The 27,431-nt window shown below is 52.7% G+C and overlaps 2 protein-coding genes across 18 annotated transcripts in view; both read left to right on the top strand.

Moving 5' to 3' along the window:
• The window catches only part of EPB41L1 (erythrocyte membrane protein band 4.1 like 1), a 69,289-nt gene extending 50,840 nt beyond the window's left edge, over positions 1–18,449 (top strand). For 5 of the 17 annotated variants that reach the window (XM_054845776.1, XM_054845777.1, XM_054845778.1 and 2 more), the window contains 9 exons: positions 3,982–6,684; positions 8,570–8,968; positions 10,355–10,465; positions 10,849–10,929; positions 11,126–11,188; positions 12,122–12,217; positions 13,035–13,115; positions 14,039–14,155; positions 14,714–15,358. In XM_054845776.1, coding sequence (XP_054701751.1) covers positions 3,982–6,684; positions 8,570–8,968; positions 10,355–10,465; positions 10,849–10,929; positions 11,126–11,188; positions 12,122–12,217; positions 13,035–13,115; positions 14,039–14,155; positions 14,714–14,845 — 3,783 coding nt within the window. In that variant the 3' untranslated portion in view covers positions 14,846–15,358. The other 12 variants (XM_054845784.1, XM_054845781.1, XM_054845782.1 and 9 more) reach the window with 12 other exon arrangements.
• A 1,344-nt stretch (positions 18,450–19,793) lies between these two features.
• AAR2 (AAR2 splicing factor) lies at positions 19,794–26,876 on the top strand. The gene is made up of 3 exons (XM_054845811.1): positions 19,794–20,662; positions 22,433–22,662; positions 25,729–26,876. The coding sequence occupies exons 1-3, from the start codon at positions 19,906–19,908 to the stop codon at positions 25,894–25,896; spliced, it is 1,155 nt and encodes a 384-aa protein (XP_054701786.1). The 5' UTR covers positions 19,794–19,905; the 3' UTR covers positions 25,897–26,876.
• The last annotated feature ends 555 nt before the right edge of the window (positions 26,877–27,431 follow it).

Below are 27,431 nucleotides of genomic sequence, written 5' to 3'. Positions count from 1 at the left end.
GAGGGAGTATGGGTGTGAGCGAGGGCTCGGGCACAGCCCCGGGCTTCAACGAGGATACAGGCACCTTCAATGAAGCTTGGGCTCTGCATCAGCATCTCCTGCTCCACTCTGGGACCCTCTACGTGACAGTATTTAGGAGCTTGTGGACAGAAACAGCAAAAGTGAGGTGCGCGCACATCTCTTGATTCAGAGTCATCTCCACCACCCTCTAGAGGCCCTCGTGGTGCCAAGGTGGCCTCACCAGTGATTTCTCTCCAGGTGTTAGTGGCTGAGACTCAGCAGTTGATACGTGGGAACTTGTCCTCTCCTGGCCTGTGGCTGCCACGAGGAATTCGCGGCCCTGAGAGGGTGATGACACGAGGACAGCATATCTGCAGAGCTTGGAGCTCACATCACACTCAGCCAGAAGGTCCCTCGGTGCCTGTGGGCTTCAGACCTGCTGAGGCTGCGTTATCTGTCACCCCCAGCTACAGGATGGAGGTGTCTCCACCCTCCCCTCCATCCCTCAGTCCTCACTCCTGCTGGAGGACCAGAATGCTGAGCTGGGAGGTGCCAGGAGTCTCTTCAGCTTTGGGTGACAGAGCAACCCAGTGTGCTGTCTCAATGTCTCAGATTCACTCATTCTCCCCTCCTTGTCATGAGGCTCCTCTCAGGTGAGCTCCGTCTCCCTTAGGAGCAAAGAAAGATGGCAGGGACATTGAAGGATGCCGAAGGGAGAAGCCTCCTGCCTACCCTGGGCACTGCCGAGGTTATGGGCCTTGCTGCAGGGGCAGAAGCTTGTCTCTGCTCCATGCCATCGTTTTTTTCCTTTCTGCCAGTTTGCTCTGTCTTGTGATGTGTAGGCCACTGTGAGCATGGCCTTCCCAATGCTCCTGTTCCTAGAGCAGATCGGGGCAGGAGGGAGGAGGGGGAAGTGGGAGAGTAAATTATCCCTTGGGAAGTCAAAGTTGCTCTATGGACAGACCCTTCCCAGCATCATCACTTCTTAGACTCAGCTTCTGCCTTGGCACACACTCTGTCCTGCCAGCCTACTGACCTCCAAAGCTCCAGAAGTTCTTTCTTGGAGGACATACCCAAGTATCTAGATATTTTCTCTGAACATCCCCAAGTGTCCCCAAGGTCTGGAGACACAAGGACTGCCATGAGCTGTGGAACCAGAGCTGTGGCTGGAGCTGGCATTGAGCCCTCCAGAGCAGAGTTCAGATCACACCACAGAGTAGTTGGCTGTTCCCTTGGAGTGGGCTGTGCTCATCCCAACAGAGTCTGAGGAGAAAGAAGCTGGTTCGGCAATAAATCTGGAGTTGTGTTTTCCCTACTGGTTAAGAGGTGCTGCCATGGATGAACACATTGTTCCAAGCTTCATAAGACTGGTGTTAAGGCTTTTTGCTCTACAACATATATCTGAAGCCTTAACTGAGAGAAGGAGCCTGAAGAAATTCATCATCTTTGTCCAGGGGAGGTCTCCTCCAAAGGACCCTGGTTTGCATTCAGAGAAGGAGGATGAGAGGGCTTCACTGAAGAAATTTGTACATGTGCTCACAACCTGTCCATCCTTGCCTTGGCTGCAGAAAGGGTTCAGCAATGAGACCACAGTGCAGGAACAGAAGAGAAGCTGCTGTACCCTCAGGAAAGTAAGCAGTCTTCTGCTTGAATTGCCCTTGAGCATCGATACTGATTGGGGAGACTGGTGTTGAGGGAATGCCAGAGACCAACCTGGGCTTCCCAGCAGGCCCAACACAGCTGCTGAGTTAGTGATAATGTTGCTTTCATGGGTCAAACCCAACTGTGAAAGACCTCCATCCGTTTTGGTGCTCCGGGCAGTCACCAACTGCCTCTTGCAATTTCCATGGACTAGGAAGAATAACAAAACCTGCACTGGAGGCAGGTGTGGAGGAAGGGACCTGGAGAGCAGGCGGTGCTTGGGAGTGCAGGGTAAAGGAGAGGCTTGTGTGCGTGATGCTTTAGGGAGCTGGCATGGGACAGGTGTCCTGAAGAACTGGCTCCTCCAGCACAAGTGTGCAGGGCTGCCTGGCTGTGGCAGGGTCCAGGTGCCGTGGCAGAGTCCCTGGCAAGGATCCGTCTTCCACGCATGGAGGAGGGTGCCCTTACAGTGCACATGTGCCATCCGTGACTGTCCTGGCAGTGCGAGGAGCCTGCACCTCAGCGTGGGCAGCTCGGTGTTCTCGCAGGGGGCCAGCAGCGGGCCGTACCCACGCGCAGCCCCTGTGGTGCCTCCCACCCAGGCACAGCCTTGCTGGTACTTGTGGGGGATTTTCAGGGGGCAGCCACACTCCTGATGTAGCCCAGGGCGGGGGGCTGCCCGATCTGCTGCTTGCCCAGGTGCTGCTGGGGCAAGGTTTGGGCACTGCATCTACAGAGCTGTGCTTTCTTTGGCACCTGGTAAAGAAGGCAGGAGCTGGGAGGTGGCATTTTTCTGCTGGGGACTTTCACCAATTTCTGATTGCCCTTCTTGTGGAAGCCTTTCCACTAGTAATTGGTTTTCCTCCTTCCTCTGTCTCCTCTAATCTCATCTTTTCCTTTCCCTCTCACTCTGCTTCTCTCTGCTCCCCTGTTTCCCCTTATTCAATATCAGTTATTAGTTTTCCATTTCGGGTGAAACTGCTCCAAATGTTCACCCTGACACTCCTGCCTGGGGCATGGCTCACGTTTTCATGGATTATTTTTCCCAGTTTGACTGGGGAGCAGACAACCACCCCCCCACTCACCGGGACAGGAGCGCACCGTGGTGCCGCAGAGGGTCAGCCTTTGCCAGCCCACAGAGGTGATGCTGGCTTTGCCCACAGGCTGGTGCCCAGGCAGCCTGTGCCAGGGGCAGAGCCAGCCCCATAGTGAACCCCGCAGGACCATGCCCACAGCGTTGCCCTTTGCACATCTGCTGCCTACAGTAGGATTCCTGGGGAGGCTCCTGGGCTTCCTCACTAGTGCAAATGTTTTCCTGCTGCTGTCTTCTCGTGGGTTGTTTTCTATCTTCTGTTCCAGAAGTGGTTGAATTTTAGCCGTGCTCTGTTCTCAGCACTTGTGAAGTCTTTAGCTGTCTTGCAGGACAAGCACGAGAATGTACAAAATCTATGAAGTAACAGTAATCTAGCATCCTCCCCCGTGCAGCAGCACAGATACACTGTGTGGTATATCACATACCCACCACGTCCTTGCTGCGGGATGCTCCACAACCTTTGCTTGGCCCTTGCTGCAGTACCTGTAGCTGTCTCAGCTGCCAAGCCCATGGTCATCTTCTACATTTCACAGGTAACCTGTACAGGTTACATTCTCTGAACCACTGCTAAATAATTGCCTCTGATGAGATTTCCCTGGAGAGCTGGAAAGGAAGGATGGACTTTGGAGTGAATCTGAGCTGTAGCATCTAGTAGGAAGGGGAGAGGGCCGTTCTGTGCCTAAAGGTGGTTTCGTTCCTTGCTCATGCTCCTGGCAGTCTGACGTAGTCTTAGGGCACGCGGATGAAGCTGAGAGTGAAGCTACTCAAAACAGGCCATTGCCTACAGTGAAATCTCACCCTTTGCTCATGGAGATTGGTTAGAGCCAGCTGAAAAAAAGGAGTCCTAGTTGGATTTAACCAGCTGTGTTCCCCTGCTTCATGAGAGGTGACCCAATGGATGTTAATATGTCTGCTGGGAGCATTGCTCCTGCTTCGTACTTCCAACAAAGCTGCAGATACTGCAGGTATGTCAGTGAGCCACCGCCCAGAGCAAGACATGGTCCCTGGAGAGGACAGAGGGGCTCAGACCCCGTCACAGCATCAGCCCCCTTATTTTCAGTCCCTTCTCTCCATCAGCGAGTTGCCAGGCTCTTTGTATAGACCCTGCCTCAACTCTTGCATGAATAATAATAATTTAGTCAGCCCTGTCCAAGGCAGATCAGCTTTCTGTTACTCATGACAGCAGTCATCAGCAGTCAGGTAAAGTATGTTTGATGCTAACTCTTCTTGCTCCAATTGCAATGCAGGGTTCGGAGCATTGGGTATTTATAGAGAGAGAAACTCCTAGGCTGGAAGTGGTAGCTCTAAAGAAAGCTCTGGGAGTCAAGAAAGAAGAAGCACATGCAGGTACTTCAGAGGTGAAAATGAGCGCGAGTGTATCGAAAGTGGAGATGGCAGTAGGGAAAGCCAAGGAAGTGGCTGGCCAGGAAGAGCCAGCAGATGCAGCCCTGGATACCCGGACAAGAGCAAAAATGATCGCTAGTCCAGAGGATTTTGAGTCTGTCTGGGAGGATGAGATCTATGAGAAGGAAGCCAGTGGGGAGCCCAGCCAGGAGGCTGAGCGCCTACCAACTGAGAGCGCAGAGGAGGAGCCACAAGAGCAGGGCGAGGAAGCAACCATCAGTGAGCCAGGTCTGCCCAAGCCATGTCAGCAGCCTGAAGAGAGGCAAAGGGCCAAGATTTTGGGGCCACAGCCTCCCCAGGGGGAAAGCGAGGTGATCTCCAAGGAATGTGCTTCCACAGCCTCCAGGAAGCAGGAGGCCAGAGCACCGGCTGCAGCCACAGAGCTCATGAAAATTAAAGTGAAGGCTAGTGATGACAGCTCAGAGACTTCTGCAACCCAGAGGATCATCTACTTAGGAGATCCAGAGGGAGAGGAGAAGGACAGTAAAACACACCTGCTCTCAGTGACTGGTAGACAGCTTGACTTGGAGGACAGACCAGAAGCCACTGTGAACACGTCTGGGGAGGGATCCAGGCACACGGCACCTGCGGCAGAAGGGTTCCAACCCCCTTCCTCAGCAAGTCAGCAACACAGGGCAGTGTCTGGAAAACCTGCAGAAGCACTGGAGGAGCCCAGGACAGGCTGTGATGGGACCAGCCTGGTGGAACATCCCACCTCAGGGCAGGAGGAAGGGCTGCCCCTACAGCAAGAGAAAGCATCTGCTGGGCTGACAGGCTACAAAGCACCTGAGGGACATGAAGCCCTACCGTGTTCCCAAGAGGCGGGACCAGAGGAGACGGATCTGCAAAGCCCACTGGGAGGCTTGAAGCCGTGTAGCCTGGCAGGGGATGACCATGGGGCTGAAAAGCACAGAGGGAGCCCAGTACGGAGCCCGGACATCTGCACGGCAGTGGAGGGGCTCTCAGGAAGGATTGGAGTAGACAGTGACAAGGAGGAAAGTGCCAGAGTGGTTCTTCAGATGGAAGATATAGAGACCAAGTCACCTCCATCAGCTGTGCCTTGGCAGGGCCACCCTTGCACCACCACGGGGTCAGAGGGGGATAAACCCAGCACTGCTGCCCCTACGCCCTTTCCCCAGCAATCCAGCCCTGTCCCTGCAGAGCCAGCCCCAGGCACTGAGCCTGAGGGCAGAGACCTGTCCCAGGGCACCAGCCCTGTAAGAGGTGTGGGCATACCCAGGGATGTGAACCCCTCAGCAGAGGTGACATGCCAGGAGGCAGGCCCTGTAGTAGGCAAAGGAGCACCCAAGGACGTGAGCCCTGTGGCAGAGGTGGCAATAGCGAGGGGCGCCAATCCTGAATCTGAAGAACAACCCCAAGACACGGGCTTTGCTACGTGGAAACCACACCAAGGTGCAAGCCCTGTTGCAGGAGAACCACCCCAAAACACAGATGCTGCAGCAGAGCTGATGCAGGTCAGAGACCCAGCCACAGGGGAGGTAGTCGAGGACATCGACCCTGTCACAGCGAGGGCAACCCAGAGCAAAGTCCCTGCCACAGAAGAGCTGCTCCAGGAGGAGAAGCCCATGATAAAAGAGCTCTCCCAGGACACAGGGCCAACATCAAGGAAGCTGACCAGAGATGAAGGCCGTGGGATGGATGAATTGTCCCATGACAGAAGCCCTTGCATGGAAGAGCTGTGTCCCAAGGCAGAAGAACCAGAACAACAGACTGAGGCCATAATAAGACACCTGCCCCAAGAGGGTTCCATGGCTGGAGGGCTACTCCACATTGCAGGTCCCAAAGCACAAGAGCCACCCTGGGATTTGGAGTTTAATGTGGGACAAGATCTGCAGGGCAGGAGCTCTACAGTAGGAGAAACTGCGAGGGACAGTGACCTTGCTCCGGGGCAGCCACCACAAGATGAATCTTCTCCGAAAGAAGCCGCTGATGTCCCACACCCCCAATCCTCCACAGGATTGTGTCAAGGAACCAAGACGTACCGGCTCTCTACCTTGATTTACGAAGGTGGGGGAGAACTGCAAGCGAGCAGTGGGACACATCAAATAGAGTCCGGGTCATTGGTATGTGTGGCCAGGCGGGCAGGAGCTGTGTCCCAGGAGCATGGAGATGTCACAGTGGCCCCAGGTAGCTGGCAGGACAGCGAGAGCTACAGGAAAACCTCAGTGGCCTCTAAGATTAAGATGTTTGAGCAAAGCGAAGTGGAGCGAAGGGCAGCCCAGGAAGGACAAGAGCATGTGCCTGAAGCTGAGACATCAGCCAAAGCAAAGGGGAAGACGGGTCTGGCACAGGACATGCTTTTGAACACAGGCCTCGCCTCACCGCTGGAGGTGCCGGTCACTCCAGTGGGACCTGCATCCAATGTGGGCTCCTTGGCCCTCGGGCAGGGGGCTGGTTCAGGAGATGCCTCCCAGCCTCTCTCTCTGAAGGAAGAAGTTTCTGTTGACCTGGAACATGAAGGAGAAGACAGTGCTGACCTGGCCTCCCCTGACTCCGGCTGTGAACTCACACTGGCAGAAGCCGTGGTAACTCTTCCAATGAACTGTCCGGCCGGAAAGTTCATGCGCATGTTGTGTGGCTCTTTATTACCATGTTCAGTGGCTCCTCACACATCCATTGACTGACAGCAGTTGCTTTGCATCCCCTGTCCTTTATGTATGTGTGTGTGGTCAGGCTTATTTGCTGAATGCAGACCTGCTGGCCAGTTGGTTCATCAGCTTTTGTTTTGTGACCTTCCCCGACATTTTGGCTCCCTGGAGAATGCCACTCGTTAAACCCAAGAGTGGGCACCCAAGCTTCATGTCCAGGAGCAAGAAAGGGAGACGGGGGGGTGGCTGAAGGAGCTGCGACTCTGTCACGGACATGCACACACACCTAGCAGCAGCGTTCCCACGCTTCCAGCTTCACCCTTGCATTTCTTACATTGATATCCCTTCTTGCTTAGCTCGCCGGCCTCACCCACCCTCCCTTGTCTTCAGCAAGCTGGTGGCTGGATGATGAAATAGCTTTCTTTGCTCTTGTAAGCGCTAGATCCTCTCCTGTAGAGTTCATTTCCTTACAACTAACCATTTTCTCTAATCCAGAGCAAATCTCAGGAACCAAGCGGGGAAGAAAAGGATTTATCTGACCCGTCAGTAAAATCCAGCCTGAAAGAAGAGAATTTAAAGACTGCTGTTCCAGTGGTCTTCCAGGTCTCAGTGCTGTTTTACTAACTGCTTCTTACCGTAGTATGAAAGCTCACCTTAACCGGCTGAGGGCTGTGTGCTTCCAGCTCCTCTCCCCATCGCAGACCTGTTATGTATATATTTATACATACACACACACACGAAAACATGTATGCAGGTGTGTTCCTCTTGAGTTTGTTTGACACCCTGTTTCTCATACCTCTCAACCTCCCAGCAGTGCCAAGGGAAGGTTGTGCCGGCACAGCCCGGCCCGTTGGGGGTATGGCTCTGGCTGCAAACGCTTGGACCAGAGTCCAGGAGGGGGGTTTCCTCTGGCATCAGTGGGCTTAGAGCTGTTCCTAAGGGAAGCTGCCTAGAGCAAGCTGCAAAGTCCAGCAATGGGTCTAGATTCCCCATGGCTTCACAGCAAAGTATGGCGAGGGGAGATGTACCCTCTGATGGCGGAGTTGAGAGGTATGTCCATGTCTGAAGAAGAGCTAGCAGAGGGAGGTCATCCCTTGGCTCTGATCGTGCTGTCAATTACACTGACCAAACACTCCACCGGATCACCCCTAAGCCTCACCACCGGCTGCATGAGGCCCCTCATGCAGGGGAGCGTTCTGTTGGTGGGGCACGTTCACCCCCCCAGCTCAGGCGGCCGCCCCAGCGTGCAGGGCTGGTCCTCCTCGCCCCAGGGCGATGCTCTGCAGGGCCCACGCGGATGCTCAGTGGAATTGGCACACTCCTTTGCTTCTCCTTCACCGTGCGTGGCTCATGGGGCCCTTTTCTTTCAACCTCTTCTCTCTTTCTTTCCCTTCGTTTGTTTTTTGTTTGTTTTTTTTGAGTGCCCAACCTTACTGACATATGATAGCACTGGCGTCTGAGCTGTTTCTGAATGTCTCTTAACAGACCTGTTGTTTTGCATACATCTGCTTCCACCAGGTGCACTGACGTGCCTCCAGGCTGGCCAAGCTTTTCTGTGTGACTGACCCTTTCTTGAGATGATTAATTACCTGTAGAGTTTTGGCAAAATCAGATTGAATAACCCTTCTCCCCCCACCCCTGCAAAGTCGCTGCTGTCAGAAAGGTTTCAGTCTCCGTGCTTGAGTTGTGTTTGACTCTACTCTGTGATGTTTGCTGCAGCCTTCTTTCTCCTCCTCCCCTCTCCCCCGCCAGCGCTGCCAGCGCTGCCGCGCCATGCGGTGCTCACCATCTCCGTCTCTCTCCGCCATTGTGTCTCATTCAGAGAGCGGGCTTGAGGGAGGGTGCCGAGGAGAAAGCTAAGCCACCTCGGCACAGGGCTCCTGAGAGCGACACCGGTGATGAGGAGCAGGACCAGGAGAAGGACTCGGTCTTTCTGAAGGACAACCACCTGGCCATCGAGCGCAAGTGCTCCAGCATCACAGTCAGTTCAACCTCCAGCCTGGAAGCAGAGGTGGACTTCACAGTGATCGGTGACTTCCACGGCACGGCCTTTGAGGACATCTCCCGGAGCCTGCCTGAGCTGGACAAGGACAAGAGTGAAACGGAAGACGAAGGCCTGGTTTCCTTCCAGCACACTGACAAAGTAGTTCCCAGACTGGAAGAGGATGTCAAAGGCGAGGAGAAGGTCTCCCAGCCCAGCCCAGATGTCTCCCAGCTAGAGGTACACAGGGACGCCATTCCACCGAGACTGTCTCAGTGCCATCACACCTCCATGTTCCTTGTCCTGGTGTCCCGTATTGCCTCGCTGGTGTGCACTCCCACGTTGGTTTAGAAGAGCATGCTAGCTTTCAAACCCCGGGTTCCTGTCCGGTGTAGCTGTTTTCCCCTGATGCACGCTGTCTGTGTTGCATGGCTCTGTCGTGTATTTGTGCGTCTGCTAACCAGGAGAAGGCATCGTTATCTCTTAATCCCCTGCGTATGGCTGCCTACCCTGTCCCTCACACCACTACAGCATGTCAGCAGCTGGGAAGGGCACGTGTCACTAACCAACGGCTCTGTCCTTGTGTTTTGCATGAAGTCAGTGACCAGTTTGTGTAGCGAAGAGAAGCGTGCTGCCGACTAACCTCTCCGGTCATGTCAGGGCAGGGAGGGATTTACAGCGTAGCTTGTGGGAGCCGCTCCAAAGCTTGTGGAGGGTCATTCCCATGCTGGGACTGATGATAATGGGGCTGAGGAAAATGCATGCAGCATGCGTGTGGAAGCTGAGTGTACGCCACAGGGAGAGGATGGTAGAGCCAGCTCGGACTAAACGTAGCCTTGCCTCTGCACCGGGCCAGGGCCATCTCCCTGCCCGGTCAGCAGTCCTCCAGCCCTGGCAGGTAAGTCCCCAGTGCTGCCTGGAGCTGCCAGGGTGAGGCCAGACCTGGAGCCAGGCAAAAGCTGCGGAATTAGAGGGAGCTTTCTCTGAGCCAGCCTGGAGCATCCAGTGCCATGGGCTCCATGGTCATGGCGGGGCTGTGGGCATGGGTGATCAGGTCCACAGTGCCCCATGGCTGGCACTGGGCAGGGGAGGCCATTGGCTCCGGAGTAGAGCATTGGGTGAGCATCCCCTGTGCAGGAGGAGCCCTTGGCAGCTCCAGTTTCCTGCAGCAGGGGAGTGCTGGAAACCTGTCTCCATTCCCCCGAGGTTCTGACACCCCGGGTGTAACCACAGCCACCAGGAGCTGGTGCAGACCATGAACCTGCTGCGGGCTGTGAGTGAAATGGATTTGGTGGGTCCCACCCACCTTTTGAAGACCAGTTTGACCTAACCCATGGTGTCTATAAATTTATCCCAAAAATCCCTGAAAAGCCCAGGGACAGAGCATGAGGTCTGATTTGGGGTATGTCAGTCACACAGGGCACTTTGCATGGTGGCCATCTGCCCAGGGCAGCAGCCTGGCCTCTGCTCTTTGGCCCAGCATGACACGTGCAGGACATCGTACGTGTGTGGCCCTTGCAGAGGAGCAGGGCAGGGATGCTGTGCTCACGGGGGCTGGTGCACAAGGAGCACTCGGGGCTGTTGGCATTGTGTCTCAGCGCCTGACTTGCTGTGTTTCCTCTGCAGCCGTCAGCCCCAAAAACGGATGCTGTGACCGTCAGCCTGGGGCCAGGCGTGAAGAAGGCCGAAGCGGATGGCTCCACTCCCCACCGGGTCGGCACCACGGACACAGCCCAGGTGACATGGTGGCTCCGTCCTCCTGTAGCCCTGCCGAGCCTCAGTCCAGCAAAACCTGTCCGCAGGCAGCAGCGCTGGGGGGGCAGGTGGCTGAGTTGGGGGCCTCTGCTCACCCTTGTCTTGCTGGAGTCCCCAAAACATCAAACCAAAGCCCACCCAGAGATATTCCGTGTGTGTCCCCGGCCCCATCTGCCACACTGCTGGGCAGCGCTGGCACATGGGGACATCTGCAGAGGGTGACAGCCACCATACACGCTGCACCGTGTGTGTCCGTGGCCCCATGGCCCTCCCCGGCTTCCTCTGGCAGCAAGGACAGCCACACCATCCCTGCGAGTGTCGCCCCCTCCCTGGCACCTCCAGGCTCACCCGGTTTCCTTTGGCAGGTGGACGGCGGCACCCCGGGCGGCAGGGACGCCACAGCCGCTGCTCGCACTGGCACTGCAGAGACAGCACTGGCGACCTCAGTAAGCGGGGCTGGCCCCTCGAGAGGTGGGGGAGCCGCTGTCCCCTGCGGTCCCTCTGCTCCGGGGAGGGTGACCAGGGCCGGCGGTGCTGGGCAGGGGACGACCCTGCCCCACCAGGGATGTCTGCGGAGGGCGACCTGCCGCGTTTGCCCCTGGGTTGCATCCAAGCCAACGCACCCATCTGCTCTTCTTTCAGGATCACAGCACCAAGGCTGGGAAGGGGGCTGTTCCCATGACAGACCTTCGCTCCCTCTCACCGGTGAGGGGGGGGATGTGGCACCACCAGCCAGGCCAAGTAGTGGGGAGGGAGGGACAGAGCCCTGCAGGGCTGGGGGCAGGCCGGGGTTGGTCCCACAGGACCTCCTCCCATGTTCCCAGCACTGGCACCCTTGGCTGGTGTGTTGGTACTGGGAAGAGCAGAAGGATGTTGAGAAGGTTGGGGAGCAAGATGGCAGGGGACCCGCTGGCCGTGGAACTTCCTGTGCCAGATGCACCTTGAGCACCTGCTGGAGGAGGGTAATTCCTAAAAAAAAAGCCCATCCCCTGGTGAAGTCTCATAGCGGGCTGAGATATCTTTAGTTCTGAATGTCCTGCCTGGCCACCCAAGGCCACACTTAAAGTGTCCTGACATCCAGAGGAGGTGATGGCCATCACCAACCCTGCCCAGCAGCAGGTCTTCCTGTGTAAAGTGTTTTCTTACTCGATTGCCTGATTTCGATGGAGTCAAGCCCAGCCAAACACCTCGTGCTGCCCCAGGCTCCGTCACTTTGTGCACCAGGGAGGACGTGCGTGGCGCTGTGTGGCTGGGCCACCGGTGCAGCCTGCCCAGCCCTCGCCATGCGCAGCACGACGGCAAAGCTAGAGGTGGCCTGAGAGCTGTGCACTTAGGGTGATGCTGAGGATGGGTGGGGAAGAGCGGAATGCAGCCATGAAATCATCTCCCCAGTGCAGAGGCCCCCTCCTGCAGCTTTGGGCTTGGGGTAGCTGTGGAAACCTCTCCCTGTCCCCCTCAAAAAAACTAGGTCCAGTTGGAAGCACAGCGCAGTGTCTTTTTTTTTCCCTTGCCGCGCTCTCCCCTCCTGCACTTGGCTGAGTAGGTGCATCCCAGTGGGAAGGTCCCAGCTCTTCGGGAGCCAGCTCTGGGGGCTCCCCTGCGCCGGCCCCGCTGACTCCGCTGCTCTCTGTCCCGCAGATCTCCAGCGGCTCTGCTGGGAAGGAAGTGCTCACCAGCATATTCAGTGCCACTGCGGAAACCCTCTCCACTTCCACCACTACCCACGTTACCAAGGTAAGAGCAGCTCCGAAGCTGGCACCTGGGGGGTTCCTGATGCAAGCCTCTGGAATTTAAGGATGGGTGGATTTATGCTGTGGTTGGTACAGCAGAAAACGCCCCTCTCCTTACAAGCTGAAAACATGTACGCTGTCCCGCGGGGAAAGGTGAGCCAGCACAGCGCACCGTGCCCCGCTCCGAGCGCCCTGTGCCCCGTTCAGCCCTGCTGCGCTGCCTGTCCCATCCGGCCAGGTGTGACCGCGGGGGACCGCAGGCAAGGACGGCCAGGCATCGGGTGTTCGTCACCCGCATACCACCCACGGGGACTGGGAACACACGCTGCGCCCACCTCTAGTTAGATTGGGAGGGCAGGGAGTGGTCGGGGCGAGAAGGAAGAGCAGCGTGCAGTGTCGCTGAGCTCCTGCGGCCAGCTGCGCGGGTGGGGGGACTCTGGGGTAGGCTGCCAGCAGCGTGCACGCGAGACCCTGCCCGTGCAAGTGGGGGACGTGTTCCCAGACACACCCAGAGCCAGACCCCCCGTCCCCCTGGCCCAGGAAGCCCACAGCACCAGCGCTGGAGCATCTCGCCTTGCGTCAGCTGTGGGAGCTGTGTTTGCATGGGGCGTACTGGGTTTATTAGAGCCGGAGTGGCGCAGGCAAGGGGGGGTGATGTTAGGAAATGAAGGAGATGAGGCTGCATCAGAGGACCTCACCCGTGGCCATTTCATTCCCAAATTAAGTGCACATAGATGAAAGCAGGCGTTAGCAGAGCTATGACTGCCAGGAGCTGGCTTGTCAGACGGCTGTGGGTGAGTGCTTTCCTTCTTGTTGTGCAGACTGTGAAAGGAGGGTTTTCAGAGACCCGAATAGAGAAGCGCATCATCATCACAGGAGACGAAGATGTGGACCAGGACCAGGTAGGAGCAGGACACCCTGGCTTTGCCTGGCTCTGGCTGCCCCCGGCTGCAGCACCACATGCTTCTGGTGCTGGCTCGTACCTGTTTACTCCTTTCCGAAAACTGACCCCTGAGGCCCCAAACCTACAAGCTGTGCCCAGCAGCGCAGGTCCCCATGGGGTGCACTGGCCCCCACCTGAAGCCCCAGCCCAGCTCCCATCAGCAAAGCAGCGGTAAAGGTTACATCCCAGCACAGAGCCCAGGGGTGGGATCAGCTGTTTATTTTCTTAAAACACGTTTCCAGTTGCCCTTTCTCTGTTGAAATGCTCCGGTGACCCAGGTTCTTCCTCTCTTTCCAGCCCAGTTTCACTCCAAGTGATGGTGTTTTGCATCTGCCTCCGTGACAGAGGAACAAAAAGTGATAAACTTTTATGATGAAATAACAGCGATTGATACGAACCTCTAGGGCCACAGGGTCATTTTCCTGTGGCCTAACCCTTTGGGATTTGTTGCTTAAAAATTAAAGAGCTAAAGTATTTTAAAGGCTCTAAAATAATTTTTATGGGGTTTTTTTAGAATTATAAAAATAAATTTATTTTGATTATTATTCTAGATTTTTCTAGGGTTTTGCTGCATAGAGAATTGCTGCTGTTCCTTTGTTTGGGTTTCAATAGGGAGCCTGGGACATAGCGCATCTCTACAGAAAAAAACAGCAAGAGAAGGGCAGTGCATGTGGCATCCCAATGGTGTTTGAATCCCCAGTGGGTGGTGGGCTCCAGCCTCTTCTGCCGGGCTACTGTGGGTTCAGCTTTGAACCTCTGCATCCGTGTCCTCCTGAAATCCCACTCGGCTTCAGCTGCTTTCTGCCCGCTGGTTCCGTCTGAGAGAAACGTGCCAGATTTCAGGGAGGTGATGATAAATGCTTTCGTCCTTCTGGTTTCTAGGCACTGGCTTTAGCAATCAAAGAGGCAAAACTACAGCATCCCGACATGCTGGTAACCAAAGCTGTGGTGTACAGAGAAACAGAACCTTCTCCAGAGGAAAGGGACAAGAAACCTCAGGTAGGCGGAGAAGTGACCGGGATGATTTATTCCTGCTGCGTAAGGGGTGGATGTAACTGGGCAAGTGTCTCTGATCCCTGCCAGCTGCCGGTGCTGGTAGGTGCTGCTGCTGCTCGGCACTAAGAGCGGCAGCTCTCGGCCAGCGGTTCCAGGGTGATCGTGGCTCTGGGCATGGGCACCTGGTTGTGGTTAGGAAGCCAGTGCCATGCCACCAAAAGTAATTCTGCTGATGTCAGCTTGCTGTCCTGCTCAGCAGAGGGGTCAGAGTCATTTGGATGTAAAGAAGAAAGGATCCGCTTGTCCCCCTGGGGCAGGGAAGGAAAGAGGTGATACCAGTTTTGTGGATGGGCTGAGAAATTTGGCTACAGGTTCTGCAAAGCCAGTCCAAAGTATCAGACCAGTGTGTGCAAAAAAAAAAAAAAAAAAAAAAAGAGGTTTCTTTAGTCCAGTTCAGATCCCCAGGTTGTCATTTTGGACACGTGCAGGCAGCAGCACACAAGGTTTGCACCTCCCTGCAGCTGCCCCAAAGCAGTCACAGCCCCAGACATTTTTCTTCAGGGCCAAGCTGGCTTGAGGAGTCCTGCCCCACCTGAGCCCCCTACACTGACCCCCTTGCTCCCCCATCAGCCGGGTTGCTGTGGCTCTTCGGCGGCGGCACAGCCCGGCAGACCTCTGTGCCAGAGCAGCTGAGGGGCAGAGGAGCGTGGTGGAAAGGAGACGGGGAGCTTCTGAAAGCAGCTTCGCTGATGAAAAATGTATGAGGGGCTCCGTCGCCAGCCAGGCTGCAGGTGCATCTCGAGAGGCCTCTTTGGAAATGTGATTTTGTGTTTCTTTATCATATGAAGATTTTGATTGACAGCTTTTAAGCTTGGAAAAGCGACCGGCTCCATTGCAGCTTGGAAGGTCAGAAGAGGCTCTTGCATCTGCCTGATCTTACCTCCTATCGCGCAGTACAAACAAGCAAGCCCTTCTGCCTCCTTTAGGGAGCCACCCAATTTTAATTGAATGGCTTACAGTAAGGGAGCACTGACTCACCGTTACCTCCCCCATACACCAACGCCAGCCCAGTGAATTAAGAGTTCCTGCTAATTAACAGAGGTCCTGGTAACTTAGGTGCAAACCGTGGCCCCAAGTGTTTCCAAATTTACTGTCCAGTGCCCCTCATACAAAGCGGAGCCCTTTTATAGCCGAAGAAATCAGCACTCCATGACCGGTCATTTCCATCTGCCTTGTACAGGAATCTTGACCAACATGTTCATGGAAGTCGGCATCTGTATTCAAACCTGGAGAACAGCGGAGAAAGAGCCTTCATGCTGGATTTGTCAGCAAGACATAGACATCCTGGCTGCAATGTTCATGGCGAGAGACAAAAATTTTTAAAAAAGGAATAGCAAATCTATTATATATATATATACATACATACATATATATATATATAAAAACCAGGAAACAAAATGCATCCTTGCACTGCTGCTATATGCTGGAAATGAATAGCAAACAGCACCACCAACAAAGCCAACCCTCTGCAGATAAATTGAAGAATTTACTGGATTGGTGATAAAATAAGATTTAAAAAATCATAATAACAACAATAATATTGTTAACAATACAATAAGCCACCATCTTGCATGTTACATTAAAGGATACACAATCATGAGTTCATTTGTTGCACACTGAATGGAAAGGAAAACTGCTTTGCAACAAAGCAAGAAATAAGCAAACTGAAATAAAAAAAACCCACAAGCAGAAGCAAAACCATTCCCCACCTCTGGGAAGAAGAGAGAAAAACATTGAATTTATTACCTTATTTTCCAATTCACAAGTGTTGTTTCACCCTTCTCATTCCATGCTGGTTTTTTTGCATCTTTTGGGGTTCTGTTAACTCTTCCCCTTCCATTCTTTATCTTCTTCTCTGTGCACTTGTCCAACCTCTTGTTCTCTGAAGGTATTTAAGAATGGATTTCATTTCAAACAAAACAAATGATATGTATATGGTTTCTCATTTATAAAAAAGCAGCCTGTAGGGGTTTCATATGGATGTGCATTTAAGTTATGTATATTATTATATATAACGAGGGGGGAGGGAGGGAACAATACTGAAATAATTCAACAGTGCTGGTAAATATGATGACGATGTTTTTAAATTATTAACTCTTTGATTGACTGTGGTTGGTGTATTTTGAGACTCTTAGATCACACGTGGGACTCTCAGTCCTGCAAGAAGAGAATGGGGAAGGTTTCAGCCCACCAGCTGACCTGCAGTGTATGTGGTGGTTGGATTTGAAGGGTCAGCGGTGACTCGGAGGGGCAGGGAAGGAGGTGGAGGCTGCGGCTCTGGCAGCTGTAGGCAGGATCGTCTCCCCGGCCCCCACCCAGAGCCACGAGAGTCAGCTGGGAGCAGGGTGGCAGCCGCAGGACTGCGCTCATCGCCGCTCTCCAGCCCACTGAGCCATGCCGGTCGTTGGGGTGGTTTTGCTTTGTTTCTGGATCCCAGTAATGAAGTTACTTGAGCTTTGTAGCAGTGTCAAAGGCAGAGGGGTTGTTTCTGCCCTGCCTCCCCCGCTGCCCGGGGTGTGATGGCGAGGGCTGCCCGAGGCGCTGCGATGAGGTGACAGTGATGGCAGGGTGATGGCAGTCCTTCCCCTGACCTGCCTAGGGATGGGCAGTGGAGAGACCGCGCTGTCTCCATCCCTGCAGAGCGTCTCCAGCATCCCAGGCTGGACGACAGAGCCCAGGTCCTCTGCGTAAGAAGGCGCGTGTCGAGGAGATGTCAGTGGAGCTGCCTTCCCCCAACTCATCCCAGCTCAGCCTTTAACCACAGGCTTCGTCTACGGCTGCCTTTGGAAGGGGATCATGGGCCAAGCACAGGGCCTCGTACACTGTGAACCAGACAGTTAGGGTGGACGTGGAACCAAAATCAGAAAGGAAAGGAAATAAACAGGTTTCCTTCCTGGAGTCAGCTCTAGCTCCTGTGGAAACAGAAGGGCCCATGATTCTGCACCATTTTGCCTTTAGTCTCCCACCCCTCACGCAGACCGTGCCCAGAAATAGGTGCATTTTGCCAGGTCCTGCAATGGCTTGGAGGATGACAGCAAGCAGGAGAGCCTGTGCTGTGAGGACGTTATGGGCAGACTCCGCTCACCGCCTGTGCTGTCCTAGGAGAGAGCCTGCTCTCTGGCAGCCACGCTTCACCAGTTGCTCACTGGTATGTGTCCGTGAAGTCTGTTCTCCTTCTGGCAGAGAGGGTTCTCCTGCAGGCACGAGAAGCGTGAGCCCAGGCTGCTTGGGAAGCAGACAGAGCTGCTGGCCGGCGCCGGTGCTGCCAGGTCGTGAGGGTCTCCCCAGCTTCCATCTGAGCACATTCAGCTACCTTTAAAGAGCAGACCCCCAACCAAAAAAAAGAGTTAAGGCAGCTGCAAAGAGGCTACTTTTCTCTCTTTTCTTTTTTCAAACACCCAAACCAGCTGTAATCAGCTGTGGCACTTTCAGAGAGAGAAGCGGGGTCGCGGAGGACCTGTGGTCCGCACACAGCGCTGGTCTTCATCAACACACTGCATGTTTCCTACTCAGAGGAGCCCACCTGGCTTTGACACCTTTACACCTACCAGAGGTAACTGTGAAACTAGAGACTTGCTTTTGATGTTGTGTACAGTTATAAAATCCAAGGTTACTGTTAAAATGAGTGGCCTTACAGAGTTAGACTTGATGTGCGCTTGGACTGAGATGAGTTACGTTTGGAGTGAGCAGATCCAGTCCGTGGCTTCCACAGCGTGTTTAATGGGTGACAGTGTTTAAAAAATTAAAAAAAAAAAAAAAAGAAAAAGAAAAAAAGGAGAGAAAAAAGCTCACTGCTTGTGCGCCTGGCGAGGTGTGGGTTTCTGCTGCCCAGCAACAACTGAGGCCCCCACGGGCGCAGGTCCCCCGGCCTGCCCATCACCGGGCTCCATTTCAGATAGCTGATCACCGCTTGTTTTCTTCCAGGGGCCTTTCTGTTGAAAGGGGTGGGAGACATGAGTGCCTGTTTTTACCTGATCCCACAAATTCATTCCAAACCTGGCCTGTGATTGCATGAGTAACAATAACAGTAACAATAATAACAATATTTATTTTTATTTGAGAAGCACCTTACCAACCAACTGCAACGCTCTGTTGTTCCTTCACTAACTCTCCTTTCTCTTCCCTTGTTCTCCCTCTCCCCCCTTCGGTCATACTCATTTTCAGTGCTCGGTGGTGTATGCGTGTGTGCTCACTGTTCTTGTATTCAATAAAAGTGAAATAAATGTGTTTGATGCTAAACCAGCTTGGGGCGTCAGTGGACTCTTTCCTACCAAGATGATGGAGAACTGGAGAACTTGCAACCAGGGTCTGTACGTGGAAATACTGGACTCTGCTCTCTAAAGATTGCGGCTGGTGGAGCTGGGAATGGCCTCACACAGCGGCTGCCGACCCTCATGTGCACGCGTGGGGCAGCGAAGGTGGTTGTGAGGATGCTCAGAACACTGAGAGAGGTGGCGGCAGCTGTCCCTGAGGAGCGTGCCTGTGGCTGTGGTCCTGGGAGGGAGGACGTGGTGCTGCGAGGGCATCTGTCCTGCTGCGGGGTCTGGGACAGCAAAGGCCTCTGCGTCTGTCCCACTGTGCAAGTCTCCAGGTGTCTGTCCCGGTGCAGGGCTCTCGGTCCACGTGTCCCACTGCCACCAAAATTTGGGAATAAAGAAAACTCCTTAACACCAATTTAGCATGAAAAGCAGGCACTTACTTTTATCGCAGCACTGGGTGTCAGGAGGAGAGTTCCTCACATCAGGCACACCTAATGCTGGTTCTCTTGTCATATTTATACACAAGTGTTACAAAGATTACAAAGCGGTGCACTCCCCGTTACAATAATTGGTTCATATTTCTTCGCCTAGTATGCAAACTAGAAGGCCTTTCTCCGCCTCTCTCTTTTGCGTAGGTGGTATAATTTGGGTGGGGGGCTTATGGGTTGTTGGTGGTGGGGACCCTGGACCAAATTACCTTTCCCCTCTTTTCTCAATACTCGATGTTGGTAATTGCCCGCTATGTGCCCTCAGGGAGATAAGGATGCTGCTGGAGGCAATTAGTGTCCTCCCTTTCTGCAAAGTGTGTACATAAGGACCTTGAAGTGCCTTGTAGCTCCTTCTTTTTATCATGATGTGTAGCAGGTGCTCATTCTAAGAATCGTTAGCCTTCTACCTAAAGTAATAATGAACAGTTTCTTAACACATATAAGTAAGCCTTCGTTACAGGCCTATCTTTTTGGCTACACCGCTGCAGGGCTCTGTCCCTGGCCGGGAGGGATCGGCTTTGGGGGACAACGGGCCTGAGCGGAGCAGCCGCCAGCCAGGGAGGGCGCGGCGAGGGCAAAGGGGAACAACGGCCGGGTTTGGGGCCTTGGGAGCCGGGGGGCATGGGGGGGGGGGCGGGCCGGCCGCCGGGGGAACCCCCCCTCGGGCCTGGGCGGGCCGGGCACTGCCAGCCGCTCCCCCAGCCGGCCGCGCCCGGAACTGCCACCGCCGGAACCGCCGCCCCTGAGCCGCCGCACCGCCCGGGCGTTTTTCGGTGAGGACCGGGCGGCCGCGCCCGGAACTGCCACCGCCGGAACCGCCGCACCGCCCGGGCCTTTTTCGGTGAGGACCGGGCGGGCTCAGCGGTTCCGGGTGGTGAGGACTGGGCCGCGAGTGTCGGCTGTGCTGGTAGCGGCCTGCCCAGCCCAGCCCAGGCCAGGCCAGGCCATGGCGGCTCCGCGGCTGGAGCCCGAGCTGGCCAGGCAGCTCTTCTTCGAGGGCGCGGCGGTCGTGGTGCTGGGCGTTCCCGAGGGCACCGAGTTCGGCATCGACTACAGCACCTGGGCCGTGGGCCCCCAGTTCCGCGGCGTTAAGATGATCCCGCCGGGCGTCCACTTCTTGCACTGCAGCGCGGGGCGGGCGGGCGGCGGCCGGGAGACGGGCCCGCGCACCGGCTTCTTCCTCAGCCTGCAGCGGCGGGAGGTGCGGGTGCTGCGGTGGGACGCGGCCAGCGAGGCGGTGGGCCTGGCGCCCCCGGCCACGGGGGAGGCTGAGGCCTTCAGGGAGAATCTGCAGGAGCTGGACCGGTTCCTCGGGCCCTATCCCTACGAGACCCTGAAGAAGTGGGTCTCCCTCAGCAGCTTTATCAGCGAAGCGGCGATGAAGAAGCTGCAGCCGGAGAGCGGGCAGATCTGCGCCTTCTCCGAGGTGCTGCCGGTCGCGGCCGGGCGGCACACCAGGGACCGGGCGGAGCAGCGCTTGCCGCCCTTCGGCGCCGAGTGCCGGAGCTACGCGGAGGGCATGGCCCGGCTGCCCCGCATGAAGCCGAAAGCCGGCACCGAGATCAGGTTCACGGAGCTGCCGAAGCAGATGTACCCCAGCGGTGCTACTCCGGAGGAGATAACCAGGCACAGCATGGACCTCAGCTACGCTCTGGAGAAGGTGATCAGCCAGCGATACGCCAGCCAGCCTCTGGATCTGCTTGGTGAGTACCGCGCATCGCCCGGGAGAGTCCTTGGGTGCTTTGGGAGAATGCAGCCATGTCTCTGTGAAACGAGAGCCCCGGGATGAAAGCTGTGCCTGTTTGTGGGCCCTGTTCCCTGGCATCCTGAGGCATCTCTCCTAATTGTGTGACTGTTTATCAGGGGCTGTACTGACAGGACAAGGGTTAACAGGTTTAAACTAAAAGAGGGGAGATGGAGATGAGATGTGAGGCAGAAATCCTTCCTTGTGAGGGTGGTGAGGCCCTGGCACAGGTTGCCCAGAGAAGCTGTGGCTGCCCCTGGCTCCCTGGCAGTGTTCAAGGCCAGGCTGGATGGGGCTTTGGGCAAGCTGGGCTGGTGGAGGGTGTCCCTGCCCATGGCAGGGGTGGGACTGGATGGGCTGTGAGGTCCCTTCCCACCCAAACCAGTCTGGGATTCTGGGATTCTGTGACTCGACAGGACAAAAGTTTCTGGAGGTTTTATCAGCTGTAGGGCCTGTTCCAGTTGTACTGGTGTGAGAACGTAGTGCTTGGTTCTGGAGCTGCCAGCCCAGATTGCTGCAAATTTAAGTCAAAAGCAGCAATCGTAGGCAGCTGCGAGGTGCATCCCATGCAAAGGGGACCTGACGTTTGGCACCAGCCTGGCAATTTGCCTGTTAAGTGAACCTCTGAGGACGGAGCTAACAGAGTCCTGGGAGCATTGAATGGGGCTGAACATCGTAATTTTCAGATTCTTGTTCCCGTTTCAGTGGTGAGGTGGTGTCAGGTCTCCCAGCAGTAGCCGGTCTCCTCCCTGGCTGGAGCGGTGGCAGCTCTGCTGTGTGCTGCTGGCGACTCTCTGCGGCAGCGTTTGAGGTTTGCCAGCCCTGCTGCAGGAGACATCCACAGCGAGGGCTGCGACTCCCGGTCACAGGGTCTTAATTACTTGCCAGCCTTTTTTTGACATCTTGTGATAGGAAGAAATATCAAATCTGTGGAGGTCCTGAAGTGTGGGTTTTGTTTGGTGGCAGGGTGGAGGGAGGGCTTGGGAACCCAGCCGAGCTGGAGCCTTGAGGCTCCTGAGGTTTGGAATAAGCTTTTGGTTTTCTCTTCTTCCATCTTTTTCTATATTAACGTTATACAATTTATTCTCTATCAAAATTATCAAAGATAATTAGGCTCTAGGATATACAAAGAACGAATTACCTTAGGAAACAGTGACACCACCATTCTGGCAAAATAGCCGATACTAAGTGTCTGGTGAGATGCATCCTGGCTCTTAATTCCATGACGAAAAATCATCTGTTAACGTACTGCTCGTCTCTCCCAGTGTTCCCGCAACCTTTACATTCAAGGGCAGTAGAATTTGCACTCCTGTGTGGCTCTGGAAACCCGCACTCCACACAAGGCAGAGTGAATGCTTGCAGGATAACAGCAATGTCTGACTACTTATTTGAATGTCATTTTGAGAACGTGGAACGATACTGGAAGTCCTGAGGTGGCTGTGTATTCTGATTGCCAGGAAAGTCACTCTCCAAAAGTGATAATTACAGTTACAGGTGGACCTGCCTGATTATGCTTTGGGTTTTTTTCCAGCTGACCATTAGGAAATAGTCAGTGTTTGGAGTATTGATTGCTATTAGCAGAATCGCTGGAAGGGTAGAATGCGTGTGCAAAAGGCAAACCCAGAGTTTTATGCAATCATTGACAAAGCTTTTGAGAGGACACGTACCTTGGATTTGTTTCTCGTCTTATGTGTGTTTTGTTTTGTTTTCCTTTGCTGAATATGCGCAGCTGAGTTGCAGTTTGCTTTCATCTGCTTCCTGATCGGGAATGTATATGATGCTTTTGAGCACTGGAAAAGACTCTTAAACATCCTGTGCCGATCTGAAGATGCCATCGGGAAGTATCAAGACCTTTATATTAATCTCATTTCTGTGCTGTATCACCAGCTCAGTGAAATCCCAGCTGATTTTTTCGTGGACATTGTCTCCCAGGACAACTTTTTAACCAGCACCCTACAGGTACGTTTGCGGCTATTTCTTGAAAAAGAGGAGTGGGAGGAAAGGACAGACAGGATGTCAGAGCAAATTCAGGGAGAGGATGTAAAAGGAATTAAGCTACTGTTGAGCTGCATGGGAGATAACGAGCCTATCTAAGCACGCACATATTTCCTGTTACTTTTTCCCTGTGTTATTTCCAAAGAAATGCCGTTTGCTTGTCATCTCAGAGTTGATCTCCTCAAGCTACGCCTAGAAGAGTCTAATGCAGTACAAAATTGAGTTAATCTGCATGCAGAGAGGCCGGCAAAATGAGGCAATGAGAGGCTAATGACAATGGCTGCAACAGAGAATAGGGACTGCGTCTTTTTTAGTATGTTTTCCTTGCAAATAGTGCTGAAAGTAGCCTGCTACACGGCACGGTTTGAGGGTTCTGGAGTGCCACATCTAATGTGACTGGACTGTAGCAGCATACTTTTTCTAAAAATTTTTAAGGCCTTTGACTACACTAGGCTGAATGGCTGTGAGAGAGGCTGAGCTAGTGCAAGGTGATGTCTGTTTGATTCCCCCCCCCCCGCCCTGAAATGACATTCGTTCATTTAAAAAAAAAAACCACAAAACTTTGGCATAAAAGACTGACGATGGTGATTTTTGTTCAACTTGAATGTTATGCTTAGTATGCAGAGACATTGCAGTAAAACCTTATTAAGCACTGATAGTATTTAAGAAGTTTTTCCATTCCTGTTAGCCTTAAGCAAAGCTGAAGATTTCCTGTAATCAAGTTCTTATCCAGAGGGAGTTTATGGTTAGTCCAGAATGCAGAAAGCACTGCTTCTATGGGCAAATGTGTGATTCAGCACTACTAAACCCTGTTACTCCCACTGATTGTAACCATGTTAACAGCTCAGCAAACAAACTAAACAAAACTTGTTTTAAAAAAAAAAAGCCAAAACCAGATACTCTGGTGAAGCTCAGCAATGGAAACATAACTTACAACTGTTTCTGCTGAGATTAAGTTGCAGGTGCTTGATGCAAATTGGTGATGCCTTCCTCTTTCTCAGGGAGTAGTTGCATTTCTGGACTTGTAACTCCAAGTTCTTGCTGTAGATTTGGGGAGAGCGGAGGTGTTTGGTTTTAATTTGCTGGGTGAAACATATGGGCAGCATTGTTTTAATCAAGTGACTTTCTTCACTTTTTGGAATTTGGATTCATAACAGTCTCGATATTTTTGTTGTTATTTTATTTTTGTTGGTGGTTTTTTTCCATGCCATCACAGGACTGGAAAAATCTAGCTCTATTTGCAGCACGCTCGCAGAGCAACGCTTTGCACTGTCGATTTACAGCGGTACAAAGAATGTGTCAGCCAGCCATTCTTTCCATCTGATGGGAATTTTGGAAGCACCCTGGTTATCTTTCCTTTTTGGATACCTGAGTCTTGTATGCCCTTGGATTCCATCAGTCTTTTTTTTTTTTTTTTTTTTTTTTTTTTTTAACTTAAGCAGTAGAAACTGATGCCTTTAGGTGGCTGTGCTGGCTTCAGCGATCATTGTTAAGCCCTAGCAGGATTCACCACATTCCTAGTAACAAAGAAGAAATTTGCCTTATGGTTGAACTAAGCCGCTCCTTGCTGAAAGTTCTTGTTTCTCTGCTCCTGTGGGATTTCCCTGATGGGCTGAAATAGTGCCAGGGAACCTCTGGGACTCGCCTTACCCAGTTGCTTTATGTACACAGCCATCAGAGTTAGCAATCTTAATTGGATGTGGGCAGGTGGATCGGAAGAAGTGCAAAATGGTGCGTGTGGGGGTAATATATTATCTGTGTTAGCTTTTGCTCGGCTTTGAATACAGCAACTTTATTTTTGGAGTTTGATCTAAGGCAAGAAGAGTACAGCATAACCTCCACTGAATATGCAGCCCTAACAATGTTTAAAGAAAAAAATATTGATGAAATAACTCCTTTTAACATGCATTTCATTGAGGAGAAGTGGGAAGTATAATCTTTTAATCTTTTTTTTTAATAGCAGCCTTGCTGTGGAAGAGAGTTCTGTTATAAAGAGGCAGTTTCACGGTAGAATGAACAAGAAAAAGGCAAATGATCATAAACAAAGCAATGAACTTTGCTGCTCATTGTCAGTGTTTTATCCAGCTGCCAGTAGGTCTCTCCCAAATAAGAGCCTGCTTTTTCCCCAGAGGGCTTTCCCTTCACTTCCATCGTCCAATGATGTTTTTTTCTTTGGCTTTGAAATACGTTTCTTTCTATGGAAGTGAATTCTGGATCATGAGCTCAGAAGAGGAGCAGAAGCAGGCTGATGAGAGATGGGCTCTGAGGCTAAATGCCCTGTTTAATCATACACAGCTGCTGTAACTCTCACGGTGCTAACAGAAGCTGTGAATTTGTGAAAATAGATTTGTGTGTGTTTGGATGATGGAGGGGAGCTCACCCTTAGAGCTTAGTCCAGATTTCAGTGCCCTGTGCTCAAGGGAATGGCTGCGCTGGGGATAACTGGACTTTGTCCAGAGAGCTCCCGTTCCTCTCTTTCCTCCAAGCTCATTTTATTAAGTTTCCTCTGTATCCTAAGGTGTTGGTGACACCATATTACAGAAATACTTTGGGGGATCTCCTGGTCCATCCACCCGTGAAAAAGATGGATATAATTGTGTGTTGGCCTTTTTGATACATGCTGTAAAATTGACTGTGTGGCAAATGAAAACTGATAGTCCTCTTTTTTCTTTTTTTTTCCTTCTGCTCAGAAACTTTTCTTTGCTCACACCTAAGAGTATTTCAGAATTCCATAATACATATTTAATTGCGTATATATTCCTCCTTGAAACAAAGTTACTCCCTTCGTGCAAGTATTTCTATCGCTGACTCAGTGGAATGAAGGCAGGATGTCTGTCTTGGCTGTGGGATGAGAGAAGTGTAGGCTTGGTAGCCCCAAATCCAGAGTGGGTTCCAGGGTGGTAGGTCACTTACCAGTGGCCTAACCTGAAACTTTTCCTGGTGCACCCTGTTGATGATGTCTTTGTAGGAAAGAGATGCACAGCTTGTGCCACGGCTGAGTTCTTACTGACCTGTGCTTTGTTCTTTTAGGTGTTTTTTTCCTGCACGTGCAATGCTGCTGTTGATGGGACCCTAAGGAAAAAGGCTGAAAAATTCAAGGCTCACCTAACGAAGAAATTTAAATGGGACTTTGAGGCAGAGCCTGATGACTGCGCTCCTGTAGTGGTAGAACTTCCTGAAGGTGTGCAGGTGGACTAAGCAAAATGCTCCCTTAGAAACAAACAGCTTTTTTAAAAGAACTCTTTCACCACATCTCCAGCCTTGCCAGCTTCCTAAAGTCTGTTTCTGAAGCTTACTCCTCTTTCTGCCTTAGAAGCAGATGTGGAAAACCCAGGAGGATTCCTAACTTCGAGAGGAGACCAAAATTATTGGAGGAGTTTGAGTATTGTCACGCAGCTACTTTGGGCACCTTGTGGTTTTATTCCCTAGCTCTTCTGCAGCATCTTCTCATCCTGTACCCAGCTGACCTCTAGATCCCTGGTCCCCTGCGTCCTCCCGAGTGAGGAGCGTTAAGCCCACACAACTGGTTATTGCAGCTTTTGACAGCTGGAACCCAGAGTGTGAACTGAGTTGTTCTGCTCTTCCTAGGCTTGTGTTACAGGGGTGTAACCACAACGGTTTCAAAACTCCGTTGGATGCTTATGCCGCTTACTGTGACTTACTGCCATGATCTGTTGTGGAGGAGGACTCAGAGCCACAGCAAAATTCCTCCCATTTCATACCCCTAATACTGAGGTATCTTATTCCTCTCATTCTGTTAAAGCCTTTTGTATTTACTGCTGACGCTCTGTTAAACCTGATGTTACCAAACTGATAACTTTCTTTTACAAGAAATAGAATTATTGGACAGTAGTCACCCAGGTCTTGAAGAAGAGAGCCAGCACATGATAAAGTCAAACTTCCACATGAACTGGATCCTCTGTTTTGTTATAATTCAAAACCTTACATATTTTCACTGGTTCCAGTCTCTTCTTTCTCCCCATTTCCCACAGATAGGCCATAGGGAAACTTGTGGTGCTCATTCAGAGCTGCACAGGGATGTAGTCCTACCACTCTTTACTTCCTTGGCTGTTCGACTCCTCCAGGAATTTCTCTGTGTGCATGTCTAACAAGATAACGCTGTTTGTTAGTCTTTCCTAGTTCCAAATAAATCTCAAGAGAGCCTTGCCTACAGAAAACCTCTGTATGAATAGTTCTGAGTTATTTAGCCAAATGTTATGGTACGGTGACACTGCCTTCTCTTTCTCATCGGGATGTCCAGCGTCCCCGGAAGTAACATCACAGCGGTATCTGTGACATCCAAGGACAACTCATAGTGAAATGGTGCATGGCATGTTCTGGGAAGAAGGTATGTGGTGAGATGTTTCCAGATAATCAGGAACTTACCACAAGAATCGGCTTCAGAAGCCCTTGTCTACTGCTCGGTGCTGTTTCTTCCCTTTCCTCAAGGGCTCTGCGCTCCGTTACTCTGGTGTCTTGGTTTGTCCATTTTAAACACGCTCCGTGTTGACTACAGGCCCTTAGGGGACATTACTCCGATTTGGCAAGTGTTTTCTTCTTAAATCTTTCTTTCCATGCTTTCTTGTCCTTAATACCCTTGAGATGTTCTGTACAGTACCTTGACTGTGCTCCCCTCACGCCTTCTTGCTCTTTGTACCCACAGGCAGTGCTGGCTTTGCAGTTGCCAGCTGGACAAATAATTTGTAGTGAATGGTCCCGGCTTTGAGGGAAGA

This window comes from Grus americana, chromosome 17, assembly GCF_028858705.1.
Source record: "Grus americana isolate bGruAme1 chromosome 17, bGruAme1.mat, whole genome shotgun sequence".
Lineage (NCBI taxonomy): Eukaryota > Metazoa > Chordata > Aves > Gruiformes > Gruidae > Grus > Grus americana.
The sequence above is the reverse complement of the archived record's forward strand: the minus strand, read 5'-3'. Positions and strand labels throughout refer to the sequence as shown.

Coding starts and splice junctions, on each gene's coding strand:
- AAR2 (XM_054845811.1), top strand. CDS start 19,906: ATGGCGGCTCCGCGGCTGGAGCCCGAGCTGGCCAGGCAGCTCTTCTTC. Junction 20,663..22,432: donor CCAGCCTCTGGATCTGCTTG/GTGAGTACCGCG, acceptor GAATATGCGCAG/CTGAGTTGCAGTTTGCTTTC. Junction 22,663..25,728: donor TTTTAACCAGCACCCTACAG/GTACGTTTGCGG, acceptor TTGTTCTTTTAG/GTGTTTTTTTCCTGCACGTG.